A 16657-nucleotide genomic window follows, 5' to 3' on the forward strand; every position below is an offset into this window, starting at 1 on the left:
AGGGCTCTGGACAACGGCAGCTTGACCCGCACCGACAGTTCCAATTCTGAGCGGCAAGGAAGGGTTAAGCAGGCCCGTTTGAGGCCGGCTTACTCACAGTTTCGCCGGCTCGGAATTTGTGGAAGCAGTTATTTGCTCGCTACTCTTGAGAGGGCAAATTCTCGTGAAAGGCTTGAATGGCAGAAGAATAAGCCGTTTTGATTCCAGGGCTGCCAAAAGACACAGTCGAATCAATTAAATCTCACAAGAGAAAACTGTGATACCGCATTTTCTTGGCATCAAATCGTTTTATCGCTGGATCAAAATCGACTTCAATTGAATCGAGTCATATTTCGTCCCTTTGATTGCGATTTTCAGTTGAAAATCCGAAAAACGAAGATTTTCACTCCTGGCTTCAGGTGAGGGGTTCCGCATTAGGCCTGAAACGAGCGCGCTTGGCTTGACATTGGGTTAGTGATAAGGTGAACGCAAATTCAAAGTTCAATAACATCAATTAATAATATTTCCATCTCATAACATTTTTCTTTGATTCAAATTCCGTAAGTGGTCATGATTATTCGAAATTTGGATTAGTTTTTTAGTTAGAGTAGATCATGGTTGAATTTACAAAAGTACTGGGGAAAAGCCAAGCTGATAGATATTTCAGCAATATCTCAACCCAAAACTACTGGAGATGCTCCTTTAGACTTTGATATTGTGAGTAGAAAGGAAAATCATGGGATATCTGATCAATTTTGATTCTCATTACATTTGGTAGATTTGTTTAAAGTTTATGACGACAAGTGGCTGGCTTATCTCCACCAATTTCTACTGTTCTAGTGTAGTGCTTTTGATTTCAAAAAGGCATAGATGACTCTAGACAAAATTCAATAGCTTTTGATCATTATAAAATGTGTGGAAGCATGTGATTGCTATTAGAAAGTCAGAAAAATAATCACAAAGTTACAAATTTCTCAAAAACATTCTCAGCCAACAACAAGAATTTTTTGTCACTCATAATTAGTGGCTCCAAATTTCAGAACATAATTTGACTTCTATTCATATTGCCTATTCAACCCCAAAACACTTTGTTCATGCCAAAAGAGGGCTCATGGCGAAATGATGCCCTACAGTTTTTTTTGCCTAATAGCCTTCTTGGCCCAGTAGCTTCTTTGGCATGTTTGGTCCATGAAGATAGTGGGATCATCGGGGGACCTCTACATCTCTACATAGGAGCATCTGCCGAAAACCATTGTTATCAAAGGGCCGAGTGCTGCCGATTTCATCGCCTTCTAGGAGTTATCGGCCTGATTGCGAGCTTGGTCTGGGAGCGATATGCTTTCGGGGAACACTAGGGCAAGCGTGTCCATTCACTACCATGGAGGGAGCTTTCTGAGCGCTCTCTTCCTGAGTCGATTGTCGAGCTGGCAGAGCAATTGGGCCAGCCCATGGCCTGCCTGACCAGCCTTACGACTGTCGTTGGCCAATCGTTCTTTGCCGGGAGCTGGAGCAGCTGGAGCGAGACTGAGCGGCCAATCTGCGTGAAAGAGAGCTAGCAAGAAGAAAGGGCCGGGAGAAGGGCTATGAGGCTGGGCAGAGCTGCTAGAGAGTCTTTAGCTGGCTGGAGGGCTACTGCCGACACTGAAGGAAGGACTGGCCGGCAGGCAGGCAGGCCGAGTGGCTGGCTGGTTGTTGGTCCGCCATCTTGAGAGTTTGTTGTGGTGACACGGAGAAAGACGCCGACTTTTCGCCCGAGAGTGTGCGAGACCCGAGATCCAGTCCGTCAACTGGAGACCGCTGTCTAATCGCCGGTGTTCCGCCCGTGCTCCGCCCACTCAGAATCCACCCACCCGTTGGCCCCGCCGCCTAGCCGCCCGCTCGCTCGCTAGCTGGCTCGTTGCTTGGTTGGCTCGGTTGACTCGGTTGACTCGCGTGCGTGAGTGAGAGAGTGTTGAGCTCCAGAATGAGTTTGGCCTCCGCCTCCCCCGCCCCCCAGCAGGATTTGCAGCAGGTCAAGTAAGTGTGATGGGCTCTCTCTGGGCGGGGCGTCGCTCTAGCCCGCCCTAGCCCGCCCTAGCCCGCCCTGACTGAATGAATGATCGGTTGCTCCGTGAAATGGTAGATTCGGAAAGTAAGGAAAGTGAAGGCAAGAGAGCGAGAACGCTGATCAGAAGCGTAAGGATGCTTACCTCAACTCCGGATTCACCCCCCAACCCGGAGAGGCCTCTGCCGCCCTGGTCCCTGACCGGTCAACTGGCATCTGATGGGCGCGAGAAAGTCGCATCATGAATGAGTTGGACGAGAAAGAGCGGCTCCCTTTTCCCAACGCTATAACGTTATTTTTGTTTTGCTTTACAGTGGTCGTAACGGCGATGACCTGATGGAGGTTATCGATGTAATGGAAGGCTCTCGTCGTCGGTCTTTGCGCAAGCGCGAGGAGAAATCTTACGCCGAATCGCCTGACCTTATGATTGAAGACGATGGCACAACCTCGCGCCGAATCATGATGGATGCCGCGGGTGCCGCGTCGAACCCGTCCAAACCCGGTACGGGGGTTCTCGGGGTAGTAGGAGTGGCTGCCTTACCCCCGAAAGAGCTCTATCCCGGCACGATCATTCACAATGGTGATATTGAAATGGAGAGCGAAAATGAAGAGGACGAAATCTCGGCTCCAGTTTCGGCCATTCCCCTGCCCAAGGTAAGTACGGCCTGGTTGGTGTCATGGCAGAACCATTGCTTTACGTGTTGTTAGGGAAGGTCAGTTCGATGCCTAGATGGCACTTCTGATGTCAATTTTGTATTAAGGAATGTGCCAGGAATATTGAGGCTCTTAAAAGAACATCTGGTCGTGGCAATAAACTTGAATATGCATCAATCAAAAATTTCTTCCAGGAGAAACGTATACAATCTTTAGACTCAACTCAAATATTAAGAACATACTTTGAATGCCTGAAATACTCCATCCTGGCCATCAAATGAAGTACTTAATTGAGCTAAAAAAAATTCTGATGGTGAAAGAGGCGTTCATTATATATTAATGAACTTTGAATTCGAAGTAAAAATAATATTTGAAACAAACATGCAATTGATTTTGAACTGTTGCATAAAATTTGTTGATAGCAAGAGTAAAAGCATACTTTTTTTGGCGATACAATATTTCGTGCGCTCTCCTGACTTCGAAAGGTGTCATCAAAGTCTCGAAAGCATATCTCAAACAAATAACTAATAACAATTGATTGGTAGACATCGGGACATTTCAGTGACGCAGGAGAATCCATTTAAGAGTTTCATTTTTCAACAGGAATTTTCGCCCGAGGAGCTGGAAGAAAAACGTCTGCTCATTAAGAAACTACAAACTCAATTGAGAAACGAGGAAATGTCGTTGGTCCTTCTGAAAAAAATTCGCCAGTCTCAAGTGTTAGCCGAACAAGCCGCAGCGGCTAGTGCCGCCAAAGCTACAGCCGCGGCTCAAGCCAGTCTTACATTAGGCGCCAACTCGTCAGTATCCCTTATCAAGAACGGTGTCACGGGCGCCACCTCTTTGGGAACCCCCGGATCTATGAAAAGCGGACATCATCATTCTCATCATCACCATCAAGCCCCGCACAAATCCTCTATTGGCTCTTCCAGCCACACGGGTGGCCGCAGTTCCATGGCTGCCATTACGCCCATTTCTTCCTCGAAGATGCCGCTGACCCCCGATCTCTCTCAATTAACTCCAGTCAATGTAGTAAGTAACAAACTGTTGCGCGGATGTCATACTATATCGTCTTATGTTGCTTCATTCATTTGACTGTTCTCATTGACCTTTAGGACCCAAAGAACTTGCCACCTTCCCTGCCCGCCAACCTAGTTAACCTCATGACAAGTGGCTCGCTTGGCGCTAAAGTCACCTCCGGATCCGGAGAATCTGTCCGCGGAGGGCGAGGTGGCGGAGGAGCGTTGGATATTACCAAACATTCGAAACCTGTGGATAATGAGACACCTGCTCAGAAGCAAGCTGCGGCCAAAATGGCTCTTAGGAAACAACTGGAGAAGACCTTGTTACAGGTATGTGTGAAACGAGTTGATCAAGTGTTGCGCTGATGTCATAGGCAATGATGCTTATTTATATCTTTTTGCTTAGATACCCCCACCCAAGCCTCCTCCACCAGAAATGCATTTCATTCCCAACCCGACCAATTCCGAGTTCATTTGCCTTTTGGGCTTGGAGGAGTGTGTAGGTAAGATTCTCCATGAGAATAAGGAAAACACCTCCCAGCCCATGCCATTCAGCTGCAGTCAATGTTCGACGGATTTCACCCCCACGTGGAAGTGGGATAAAGGATCCAGAGGTAAGCATCATGCACAGTTTTGTTGTCCAGATTATCGATCAAATTTGTCAAATCATTTGGTGTTTCCTTTCCAGGCAAAGAAGTTAAAGTTATATGTGAGAACTGTGTTACTACAAATGTGAAGAAGGCGCTCAAAGCTGAACATACAAACAGGCTAAAAGCCGCATTTGTCAAAGCATTACAACAGGAACAAGAGTTGGAGGCTCACATGGCTGCGGCCGCGGCAGCCACCGCTAGCTCCTCTAATCCCGTGACTATCTCTCCTGCTGCCACGCATCACCGAGTGGCCTCACCGGACACTAGGGTAACTAGCGATCGTGGATCACGGGGGGGAGGTCTAGATGTGACAATTCGATCCGCTGCCAACGTAACTCCTCGAACCGCTCCGACAGCGGCTCATCAATCGAGAACCAGCAGCTCGTTGACATCGGTGAATTCTCATCACCAGAGCTCCTCTGCCTCCGCCCATCGCTCATCCAACAACAGCCGATCCAACCACTCGACGGCTTCATCTTCTCGACACCGCAACCACGGATCTTCGAGCCACAATAGTGGGAGCACAACAAGTAGCAAGCAACAGCAACACCACCAACAGCAACATCAACAACAGCAGCAGCAACAACAACAACAGCAGCAGAACTCTCAGGCTGCCGCTGCAGCTCAGGCCGCCGCCTCCCTCATGGCGGGTGGAGGTTACGACCTAGCCAGTCTGGCAGCATTGCAGCAAATGCAACAGCAAATGTTGTTGGGACTAGCCGGTGGCACAACGTCCACTACTCAACCCTCGAGTAGCAGTAGTGGACGCGGTAGTAGCAATACCAACTCGTCATCCAACTCGAACAATGCGGCAGCCGCTCTCAGTAGCCAATTGGCCGCCATGAACCAATTAATGAGCAACCCTTTGTTGTACAACTACCAGGCATTAGCCGTGGCGCAAGCCATGCAAGCCGCAGCTGGCGGTGGTAGTTCTAATCATGGGCCGTCAGGATCTACGTCCAACAAAAGCTCTGGAGGTGGTTCATCTTCAAATTCCAGCTCAGCCACCAACCACATGATGGAGATGCAGCGACAAGCTGCGGAGCAACTTCATCGTCAATACCTTTTGGACATGATTCCTCCTGGCGGCCTGCCTCAATCCTGGGGGAATAAGAAATGAGAATGAACGGACCCCTTTTACACCCGATGGATCATCATCCCCTTCTTTCATCCCTGCCGAACTTCCTCTCCCCTCTCCTCCCAATCTTGTCTGATGTCAATTCATTCAATGGCGTGTCGTATGAGTGTTTTTTACCCAACATTGAAGGACTTTTGACGGAGTGAAAATTCCAAGCTGCGAAAGGAGCCCAACATACAACTACACTACACCCACTACTACTATTATTATTACTACTACTACTATTAATATTATCCTACTGCTACAGCATCTCCTCCCAAAAACGGTTTTAATTACTCTATATGATTGTTGAATATGTCTGACGAATGATGTGTTCACCAACTATGATGTGTATAAATTCCTTCGATAGTGGAATTTGTGGTATTCGTTTTTTGGGGGGGGCCTGCTCTAAGAGATCGCGTTACTTCTAACCAAAAAATGTCAGCAAAATGTCCTCGTTTAACCAAAGGCAAGTGAAAGCCCAAGCCCAAGTGGCAGCTCAACTCCTGAGGCAAATCCTCACTCCTGAATCTAGCAAAGCAATCTAAGGTATTAATTGCGAGACTTGCTTTTACTCTAAGTATGATCGATATTTAAGTAAAAATGGCCAAAATAGAGAGTGGTACAAGCGGCGAAAACTCTTGGGCTTTTGATTCCCAAACCAACCCACGTGCCAAAAGAAACGCTTCCGGTTCACATGACATAGACAGCTTGTTTGCGAGAATACATTGAAATTTATTAGCTCCATAAGATAGTATTCCTTCATGTTTGATGTTGTTGCGAGCTGGACGGATGAATCCGGTGGGACATCAGGCTTGATAAATGGATGTGTCAGCAATATATGAAAACTAGGAAATAGAGCCTCACCTGATAGTGTCTCTCTAATTACTCACTATTCTGGTTCGGAAAGGTTTATTTGATGATTCCTGAGCTACGTTTTCGTTGGAGTCTCCTTGTCTTGGTCAAATTTTGATTCATCTTAAATTCGAGAGAGAAAACAACGGGCGTGATTGCTATGATTTCTTTGGATCAGAAGCCAAAGATTGATAATGTATGTTTATTTTAGCGGTACAGAATACCAATATCATATAAAGAAAAGGCGTATAAAACGTGAGGAAACGAATGAAAATAAAACCCCAGACCCATGATATCAAGTGGTACGAAGTATGACCATGGTAACGAGACCCAAAACGTAAGCAAAGACCAATTTTTGATTGACGGTCAAGTGGAGCCACGTGTAATCTTTAAACGTTTCCGATGGCTCGCCCTCCGTGGGCAAAAATAATGAGATGATGCACACCAGTCCAGCTAAACAAGCGATCAAATTAGGCTGATTGGGCGGGGTTTGAGAGTGGAAAAAGTCGACACCCGTTGAGCTCGGGCCTGCCGGTAGCGACGTCAAACTGGGCCGAGCCGTGGAGGCACGGTGGGGTAAGGAATGCGAATTATGCGTTTGATGCTCCGGATGATCCTCCGGCATTCCTACGAATCAAAGCAGACGGTTACTGACGAGACGACATTCGTGCCCAATGTAAATAATCTTGGAACGGTAAGTAAACTTCTTCTATTGAGCGGTGTTTCCCTGGCTCACCTGAATGGAGGGTGGCGATCACATCAGTTTGGCCGATGAGCTCCGAGTGGTCGGGGTTGTAGAGCTGAATGCGAAATTTGTCCGGGTGTTGAAGATTCTGTGGCGATACGCTCACATGCCGGACCACGATGTCCACGCACTTCTGACCTACGATTTGGCCTTCAGGCTCGACCACAGCATACTTCTTCGGATTATTGCACAAAACTGGAAAGGCAAGAGGGATCATGAAAACCGAAACAAGGGACATGAAATTAAGAAGGGGTTCAGACAGTGCTGACGATTTCCATACTCATCACACCCTGTTTCGTGATTGGCAATCTAGCAAATGGCTAATCCTGGAATGAAATTATGTGTGGCTTCCATGTAAATGGAAAGGGCATTCATTTCTACCACCTGAGTTTGAACTAGGCCAAGCAACTGAATAATAAAAATAAAGGATCTGCAGTAGCAGCCCATTGATGTTCTCATTGGATGCACTTAGAGAGTCTATTTAGAGATTAAAGCTTGGTGGAAGTAAATCCCGGCTAACAGAAACACTGAGAAATGGCCATAATGTTTGGACATTCTTTGATTCAAGTGAAAGAAAAAAACAATTGTCTTTTAAGCCTGAGTTTACTCTGACATCTCGCAGGAAGATTATGAAGAAAAGCATTTAAGCTCAAAGTTGAAGTTGAAGCACCTAGCCCAATTCAAAGAGAAAGAGATCCTGATGGTCTTGGATTGCTGAAACGACTCCAAAGCAACATCTCGCTTTCAATGGTCGAGGATTTTTCTCTTTATCTTGTGTTTACTTATTCTGAGGATATCATTGACCTTTCATCTGTAATGAGTCACCCTGGGACTAGGGAGTCAACCTGGGTGGATGGTGAAATATTTATCGAAATAAAGACTGAGCCTCGTTTAGATGTGTCTATTCTTACGTCCCCAAACATCAATCGGTTTAGAACTATTTGCATTGAAAAAAGGAAGCTAGTACTTAAATGAAATAATAGCGGGAAACCGTAATTCGAAGAAATCTCGAACAATGACCGAATGGTTATAGATTCCCATTGTTTGTAATCTGGCCCATAAAAGCATGAATCAATGGGTTGAGTGTTCCAACTACAGCCATTTAAACCATATTGATGGGTGAGCAGGATCGGATCGGTCCTTCTACTTTGGGGGAAAGGTAAGGTATAAAAGGGAAGAAGGATCGGGCGTTGGGCAAACCATTCTGAAAGTCAGGTTGACAAATGGGTGGAGCGTACCTTTGAAGGGCACATCCATATCGTAGGGATTATACAAGGTCAGAATGCGCTTGTGCGTAGTTTGATCCTCCAAATAGAAGTCCAGTCGGGACGGAAATACGAAGACGGGGACCTGGTATTGGGCGGGCTTGGATCCGCTGGTTTCCCCTTTGGGTCCACTCATGGTTCTCAACTTGTCGGTGTCAATCACGCAATCCTCAGGCCCCTACCAGGGCCAACAATTTCGCGATGGATGGATGGATGACCTTGATTACTGGGGTCGGGACAGCGATTTCATCTCGGCTAGTTTCGAATTCGAACCGACCCAATCGAGTCCAGGGATGACCCACCGATCACCGACCACGTGAGTACGCGCTCAAGCTCGTAGAAGAGCCCGTTCGTTCGTTCGTTCGTTCGATCGATCGATTCTCACTTCCAAATTGCCACCACTGGCTGGGCTAGGGCCACACATCAGTCACCACAAAGGAGAAGAAGAACTACATTGAATGACACCCCATTGGGATCAAGGGGGTGAAGGGGGTGGGTGATGGCCTGATGGGATAAGCGGGTAAGCGGGTAGGAAGGGCACGAATGAATCGCGTTGCTCACACACTCGTGCCTAAATCGGTTTCTGCCTGGCTTGCTCCGTCTGTCCTTGGTCCATGCGGTGGCGGACCCAGAGTGGACTCACTGGTCCACCACCCCTTGTCACCCGTGTCACCCGTCGTCACCCCTGGCCCCCCAGTGGTCAGTGGTGGGCCCACCAGCTGGAGGATCGGCGGGCTGGTCTCGGATGTTGACCCGCACGTGGGCCACCACAGCCCAGGTTGAAAAAGAGAAGAGGGACGAGAACACGTCGTTGTCGTCCTTCGGACCGATCGAGACCACTCTCACTGACTGACTGACGAACTGACTGGTGAGGCGCTCACTTCAATGCCAGTTTCAGTCTGTATGTAATGGTGCGTCTGGCAGTTCCTCTCATTGACAGAACGATCAACCACGAAGACTGAACAGTTTCAAGGTCTGAACTTCAGGGCGGCCAGAATGGACGTCATCCCATTGCAAATAATCGCACCCCAGGCCAGTTTGGCACAGAATTGAGCAGTTGTTGGATCGAATTGCTCAGTGCCAACTAAAGCCTGTTGGTAATATCGTGATACACTGGTCGCACGCAGGATTTTAGACGTCTAGATTGGATTCAAGTTTGGGGGAGGCACTCGATTTTGGAGGAAGCTTTTGATGTCGCTGGTCAGCCTGACTTAGACACCTAAATATGACGGAGTGGTCGGAGTGGTCGCCGTCCACCCGGTCCACACGTTCCACACGCCTGACAGCATACTCCTCGCTCCTCAGTACTCCGTGCTCAGTGGGCTCAACTGGAGCCCTCTAGGCTCAACGCTTACTGCTTACGCTCGCTCAGTCAGGCCGGACTGTTTCTGATGACCACAAGCTGATGGCTGCCAGGCCTTTATTGTGATGAGGATGCAGAGTCGCCAAGTTCAAAGCTATCTCAGCCAAGTGGGTAAAGATTGGAAACTTTTTATCCAACAAGAGGACACTTCAGGGGGAAACAATTATCAACTAAGGTCTAAAAAGTAAATTTGAAGATTTTCCTGGGCTTCTGCATCTATTCATGTCATCATTGGCCTGTAAAAAAAACAAGTATGAACTCATCTATTCTGTATTCAGATCATCACTTTTCATTCGGCGTTGAATAAGTGCGTCCAAGAGCAGTTTGATCATTATTGCCCAGAATTTCTCGGGCCACCAATAGTTGATTTTTTTTGACGATTGTGGTCAATATCCGAAGAGGAGCCCAGGTTTGAATTTCATTCTTTCGGCAAATTGGGCAAATTTTGGCTCATTGATTGCTCCAGTCCAACTCGTTTGTCAGTCCACTACGAATATTAACAGTGAGGCCCACTTCGCACCCCCTGAGTTAATAGTGGACGCCCCAAATGCAGAGATATGGCAGCCAATCCATTAAAGCAATCTTGACGCATTCATCTCAACTTGAATGGCCCGTCACTAGTAGCTAATCCAATGGCTAGTCAGGTTTGGTCATCAGTCAAAGGAGCACTCGATCGGATCCACCCGTCACCCTAAAACCACAGCTGACTCTCATGTATTGGCAAGGATCACGACGGATAGTGTCTCGAAATTCTCCTTCGCAAGCGCTTATGGCTGCATCACTATCAAGGGTAAGCCAATCTTCTAAATCCTAAAACCAGGCTGGATGTCACTTCCCTTCAGTTTTCATGACATAATATCGCGAATGAAATGAGTTTAAAAAAATCGTCTCCTGAAATTGCCATCCATCCTCTCACGATCGCCATGGGCTCTTTATTCCTTTCTAGCTGCGTTGGTGGCACTGTCAGTGTGTTGAGGCCAGAACAGGGATCGAGAACCCAGACTGAGGAGCTGACCCCCCTCAAGTCCCATTCGACCCATTCGACCCCCCGATTTGCCCCCTTTCCTCGGCCTTTCGTTGCGGGCTTCAACCTCGATTCGAGCCCACGCTAGCGATCTGGGACCTGATTGGATGGCTTGATTCGAGTGCCATCAGAAACACCTCTCCAGTTCCTTGATCTGTCCCTCCGGACGTCCATCTCGTCCTTTGGGTACTTTGCAAGTTTGCTCCCACCCACGGCCTTTCTTCCGCTCTTTGTCGATATTCGCGCTCGTCGTATGGAACCACGTCAGGGACATTAATCGAGAAATCGTGGTGCTCAACGATTGCTTGATCGGGTCGTCCCTCACCGAGATCTTGGAGTGGACTGTGGGCTTCTTTACTTGCTTGGTTGTGGTCTGGCTGGCTCGCTGATCTCATGGGCCTAAAGTCACCATCTTAAAGGCCAGAATTTTACCCCTCCGTTAATTTGGGCGGGAATTGAATGAAGAGTGAATTGATTATTGAGTGCCATGTCGTCGTTTTACTGTCACGAATGCTCCCAACGGTTCACACTGACCAATTCGGATTCGGTGGTAAGTTGGGTTGATTGATGGTTCGTTGATTCAATTCTCTCCTACAATAACGGATATAACATTGATATATCCGCTCAGACGAACAACTTAATAAAAGATGGTACAATTGAAAACATTTAGCGGATGAGGCAACGACATTAAAAGACACCCAACGATTTATCAGAAATGCATGAAAAAGAAAGGTTACGAGGATTTAACCAGAAAGACCTTTCACTAGAGGAGTGGACATCAGGGGAGCTAGACCAATTCTATTTTGTCAAAGCTCTTTGACTGATGCATAAATAGAAACAGACAGGAAGGTACTTTCATTTGAGGCCAAACTGCATACCTTTTATCAATTTCATAATTACCTGTGCCTTACATTAGAGACTTTTTACGACATACACCAGAAACTTTCGATATTTTCATTCCACGAGGATAGCTCCAATTTTTAACATACGAGCAATATTTTTTCTTTTAAATCGCCTTTTTTATACCATATGGTAGCATCCATTGTAAGCTTTGGGGAGCTGAAATATTGCTATCACAAAGTGGCCTAGCTAGGCCAATTGCCATGCCCAATCCTCCTATTACAGGTATCCTTGATTTAACAAAGGAACTCTGTAGAAGCATTTCCACTTGAAGCAATTAAGAATGTGAATGCTCTGCACTAAGATTGATCCTGATTACGTCACGCATTAATTCATTATTAGAAACGGGTTGCCCTTAACGTAACATGCGGTGTCATTTTTGCATTTACCTGTTGCCTTCCAAGCGATCATACATTGATAATGCAATGTTGATTGCCCCTGAAGTCTCCTATCCCCACATCTAAGATGTACGAGGAATGCGCGGACAAGGGATACGTAGAACGGGAGCTCGATTTCACATCAATTGTACTATAAAATAATGCCTTTGATTCATTCCAAGTTTTGGGGTGGAGCGCACAAAGGGGGTAAAAAAATAGAAAGGGAGGTTTTGGCCCAATTTGAGGGGATCAATTACCTCCAAAGTGTCCATTAGTGACTGAGTGACTGAGTGAATAGTGAATGAGTCAAATTGAAATGAGCACACCTAAACGATATTGTACATAGTCAAACCATCAAACAGAGACTTCATAAGCACACAAAATAAGGAGCACCCAATCAAAAATAGGAATTAGTATTCGCAAGCTAGTACACGATAAAAGGTTCTTAAAGCACACCAAAAATGTAAAGCGGCAGGCGGAACCCAATATTGTCGGGAAAAAAAATGCAAAAATGGCACTCGCAATGAGATGTGCTTTTAACGTTTTTTTATTTGGATAAAAAATGCTAAAACGAAAAAATAAATTCAAGTTCGCTAGAAAAGGAAAAAATGTGGGGATATAAGTAGAAAAGTTCAACCAAAGGTTTGACTGACCATTCATATCCTTCCCCAATTATTTTTGTTAGATACAAAGATTGCATTTCAAATTTCTTTAGATATTTCTTTTAACAGAAATGCGTTTATGACAATGATCGTAATTTTGATTAAGAGTAAGAAGAAATATTTGTGTGGTGGATCTTAAGACAAAATTTTAGAGGTGCGATGGAAAGGGTGATATGTCATAATGTAAGACTTATCCTTTGGGAAAACTTTGTCACGTCCATGGGAATCTTGGCAAGATTAAAATCCAAGATAAGTAAAAGTTCAATGAACTGAAATCTGTCTCAGTCCGTGCAAGACAATTAATCAGCCTTCATCAATGAAATCAGGCCAAATCTTTACTGTGAATAATTCTGTACGATTCTGATATCAACCATCATGTACAGTAAGCCCAATATGATAAGCCAGAAATGTTGTTCCTAAAGGAAATAGATGCGACTCGAGGTGTTCAGATGGCATGACTAAAACTATCATCGGATGTTGATAACAATGTCACTTCACAACTTCAACTAAGGTTTTATTTCATTTATCTAGAATTTTTCCCATAACTAGCTAACAGGATGAAAAATGGCAAATCAATTTCAAAGATAGCAGAAAACAAAAACGTGCTTATGCAGTCCTTATTTTCTAGCTTTCATCTGTTAATCTGCACCCTTACGTTCAATTTTGTATTAACCTACTATTTGGCCCTGGGTTTTAAGAGGACTGAATCGATGCCCTCGTTGTCCATTATTGAAGACTATAGACACCTTGAGCTGAACCACATTTGGTAATGATTGCCGACACCAAAATTAACCACCACCCCTTTATCAATCAAATATTTGAAAAAAAGATCTCCTATTTTGACATAAACCCACTCTGGCGTGTTTTTGGTTTGGATGAAAGTTGTTCGAACGAAAAATAAAATTCAATCTTCCTAGTAAAGAAAGAAAAAAGTGTGAGGAAAATGTGGAAAATTTCAACCAAATGTTCGACAGATCATTCCTGTCATCTCGAATTGAAAATGAATAAGAAAGATCTCCTATTTTGACATAAAACCAAACTGGCGAATCCTAGTTTTCTCCCTTGCCCGACCCTAACCTATTCCTGTTTGTTCAGAGGTGCAAAATCTCCCTCAATTCATATATACGCCATGATGACATTAAAGCATCGCCATAGCTAAAACAGCAACAAATTAATTGCCAACCGTTATTCATGAAGGGACCTTTATACACATGAAAACGATAAAATACATTTATGAAACCATAGAGTACTTCCGCGTGTCATGCATTAAAGTTCATCTCCCCGTCTAGAACTTCCAATGCCCTCATTGTCAATCGGGCTTCATCGAAGAGTGTGAAGATTTGGCTCCTATGGGAGGATTCATGGATGAAGCTGACGGCCCCGAAGACCCCAATCAACGAGTACAGATGTCTGCGGAAAACTTCATTCGTCAACTACTCGGTCCCATGATGATGGGTGCAGCAGGTCCAATGGGTCCGCGGGAAGGTGGACCTAGATTCACTGTTAGGGAGTTTCCTCCTCGTGGTGCCGAGGGAGGTGGAGCTCTACCTGGTTTAGGAATGGAGGGCCAGAATTTTCTCCATGATCTCATCCATAACTTGGCGGGAGTCGATGGAGGTGAGCGTGGCGCCCCTCATTTCCACTTCATGCCCGCAAACATGGGAGCGGTAAGTTAGCTCAATTTCGTGGGAAGGGGTTATGGGAGACATTAACGCTTTTGAGGATTCGACAATCTGCTATTCTTAAGGGGGAGCGTAAGAAAAAACTATATTTACAGGGTATGACACTTTACGGCAATCCTGGAGACTATGCGTGGGGACGGGGTGGAATAGATGCCATTGTGACCCAATTGATGAATCAAATGGAAGAGGCAGGTCCACCCCCAATGAAAACTGAAGACATACAGCAACTCCCAACGGTAGAAATCGCCGCTCAGCACCTCGGTAGGGTCGATATAACTTTCTGAGGTTTTGATGTATATTTTAGCATATCTTTCTTCATATATCGTAAGTGTAGCGAGTCAACTAGTGATTTGTGTTCAAGTAGGTCTATGTTTCTTTCAGAAGAGAAAAGTCAGTGCTCTGTTTGTTGGGAAGATTTCAAACCCAAAGAACAAGTGAAGCAACTCAAATGTGATCACCTTTTCCATGATAACTGCATCATACCTTGGCTTGAACTCCACGATACCTGTCCAGTTTGTCGAAAGTCGCAACGTGAAATGGATAAAGATGCATCTGGTGGACAAATGGACACCTCAGATCAAACTGGGAACCAGCCTTCGGCGGAAGGCGTGTCGCAGTCAGGGTCAAACCCGAGCGGGGCCATACTACCGAGGTTCTTATCGTCGGTTTACGACTTAGTCGGGTGAGCGACAATGACAGATATTTCGCCCTTACGCTTCTACATGATTTTGACGACATAAAACTGGCATTTGGTCAAATTCTTTACGTCCTTTCATTTTTTTCTTCTTCGTAGGGGCGGGTCGTCGAATCAAAGAGGTCGTTCGACTGCGAATGGTGAACGCCCATCTACGTCGAGCACGTCAGAAAGCACGACCTCTGCCACACATTCAACGCCTTCTTCTTCATCTTCATCTTCATCGCAAAGCCAAACAACCACCTCGAACCCTCAAAGCTCAGCTTCTCATCGGCCTTCCTCTGGGGCCGAATATCAGGATTTTGACCTAGAATAAGGCAATAATAGACTTCGCCGTTAACAATGTTGCTAATGGCTTGTGAAGTAAACCGTTGAAACATTAAATTTGGGGTTCACATGTTGGATGCTCTTGGTGGCAATATTCACATGCACAAGTATTGGTGTTGAACTAATGATTGTTCCATGTGATTAAGTGGTTATACAAACGTTGTTCATGAGCTTTTCGAACTCGAACGCATAACCTTTCCATCGTACTTTGACTCGGAGACAATGAATGGGATGCTAAGAACGGCAAAGAGAAATCATATTTAACTGCACTATTTTTAAGTTGATTTTTTTTTTGACATGGATACGTAGGTGTCACGTACCATGGCGCGAGGTAGTTTATTCATATGCGAGTTTTCCACTAGAGCTCGGAACAGAAAAATCAAGAGTTTGAAAAAAAATCTGAGAAAACTTTCAGATGCCGTCACCTCAGCCCTTTAATTTTGACTTATCATTGTCTGGAACGATATTGTTTAAAGCTGACTTCCAAGGCTTAGTAGTTAAACAGCAGCTTCTTAAATATAAAACTTTTCAATGCTTAAAAAATATTTATTAGCCAGAAATGGGTAGTTGGCCATTGAACTGAAATTCATTAATTATTGGATTGGCAACCCTGTGAACTTTTAATACACAATGCTAGTTCATGGAATGACGTATATGCCGACTTAAGACTCCAGACCGGAGACTTATCCTCATTCCTTCCTTTGGCTGCACACACAGATGTTGGAAAGAGGGCATGATGGTCCGCCCGTGTTCTGATGCCTGACCCGTACCGAGTTACTAGAGAAGAAACCTGAAGTCCTGAACAGAGCCACGATCGGATAAGGCCCTCAGCCACCATCGATTGTACCCCTAGGCTAGATTCATGGTAATATGGCGAGATCATGGACAGTCGTATAGGTGTCAAAACGAAGTAACTGAATGACAAAGTGAATGGGCGTTATACTCTGGTGGCTGTCAACGCTGTAAGTGGGATTTGCTAAGATCAAGTTATTTCCCAACATAATGCTGCTATGATGTGGGTGAATGTTATCTATGTCAGTTTAGAACCTCTCAGAAGCTACTCTCTAAGCCCTTCTTGACTCCTCGTGAACGTTTTAGTCTATTAAAAAAGTTAAAACCATATTGTCTGAAAGAATTTCATCAACAGGAACTTAATTGTGTGCCAAGGCAATCTATGCCTGGGGCCAAGTCTATGGTTGTAGCTGCCCAGCTGGCTATGATGGGCCCTCAATTCAGCGACAAAATCTTCCCGCGCCATTCCATCTGCGTCATTGTTCCTACAGAGCCCTGCCCCCCC

General features: G+C 45.4%; 3 protein-coding genes across 3 annotated transcripts; 2 read left to right on the forward strand and 1 right to left on the reverse strand.

The window, feature by feature from the left end:
- Positions 1 to 1655: 1655 nt before the first annotated feature.
- Positions 1656 to 5841, forward strand: LOC131879915 (transcriptional repressor p66-beta-like). The gene is made up of 6 exons (XM_059226407.1): positions 1656 to 1995; positions 2338 to 2677; positions 3281 to 3709; positions 3793 to 4029; positions 4106 to 4313; positions 4388 to 5841. Exons 1-6 carry the CDS (start codon positions 1943 to 1945, stop codon positions 5467 to 5469), a joined length of 2349 nt encoding a protein of 782 aa, XP_059082390.1. The 5' UTR covers positions 1656 to 1942; the 3' UTR covers positions 5470 to 5841.
- Positions 5842 to 6476: 635 nt separating this feature from the next.
- LOC131879917 (motile sperm domain-containing protein 1-like) lies at positions 6477 to 9212 on the reverse strand. Its single transcript, XM_059226410.1, has 3 exons — positions 8305 to 9212; positions 7058 to 7261; positions 6477 to 6948 (listed from the first exon to the last, which is right to left on the reverse strand). Exons 1-3 carry the CDS (start codon positions 8465 to 8467, stop codon positions 6617 to 6619), a joined length of 699 nt encoding a protein of 232 aa, XP_059082393.1. The 5' UTR covers positions 8468 to 9212; the 3' UTR covers positions 6477 to 6616.
- A 1462-nt stretch (positions 9213 to 10674) lies between these two features.
- Positions 10675 to 15430, forward strand: LOC131879916 (E3 ubiquitin-protein ligase RNF126-B-like). The gene is made up of 5 exons (XM_059226408.1): positions 10675 to 11268; positions 13947 to 14324; positions 14435 to 14600; positions 14721 to 15021; positions 15133 to 15430. Exons 1-5 carry the CDS (start codon positions 11206 to 11208, stop codon positions 15347 to 15349), a joined length of 1125 nt encoding a protein of 374 aa, XP_059082391.1. The 5' UTR covers positions 10675 to 11205; the 3' UTR covers positions 15350 to 15430.
- The last annotated feature ends 1227 nt before the right edge of the window (positions 15431 to 16657 follow it).

Source organism: Tigriopus californicus, chromosome 4, assembly GCF_007210705.1.
Source record: "Tigriopus californicus strain San Diego chromosome 4, Tcal_SD_v2.1, whole genome shotgun sequence".
NCBI lineage: Eukaryota > Metazoa > Arthropoda > Copepoda > Harpacticoida > Harpacticidae > Tigriopus > Tigriopus californicus.

Coding starts and splice junctions, on each gene's coding strand:
- LOC131879915 (XM_059226407.1), top strand. CDS start 1,943: ATGAGTTTGGCCTCCGCCTCCCCCGCCCCCCAGCAGGATTTGCAGCAG. Junction 3,710..3,792: donor AATTAACTCCAGTCAATGTA/GTAAGTAACAAA, acceptor ATTGACCTTTAG/GACCCAAAGAACTTGCCACC. Junction 4,314..4,387: donor GTGGGATAAAGGATCCAGAG/GTAAGCATCATG, acceptor TTTCCTTTCCAG/GCAAAGAAGTTAAAGTTATA.
- LOC131879917 (XM_059226410.1), bottom strand. CDS start 8,467: ATGAGTGGACCCAAAGGGGAAACCAGCGGATCCAAGCCCGCCCAATAC. Junction 7,262..8,304: donor TATGGATGTGCCCTTCAAAG/GTACGCTCCACC, acceptor TTGCCTTTCCAG/TTTTGTGCAATAATCCGAAG. Junction 6,949..7,057: donor GATCGCCACCCTCCATTCAG/GTGAGCCAGGGA, acceptor TTTGATTCGTAG/GAATGCCGGAGGATCATCCG.
- LOC131879916 (XM_059226408.1), top strand. CDS start 11,206: ATGTCGTCGTTTTACTGTCACGAATGCTCCCAACGGTTCACACTGACC. Junction 14,325..14,434: donor TGCCCGCAAACATGGGAGCG/GTAAGTTAGCTC, acceptor CTATATTTACAG/GGTATGACACTTTACGGCAA. Junction 15,022..15,132: donor TCGGTTTACGACTTAGTCGG/GTGAGCGACAAT, acceptor TCTTCTTCGTAG/GGGCGGGTCGTCGAATCAAA.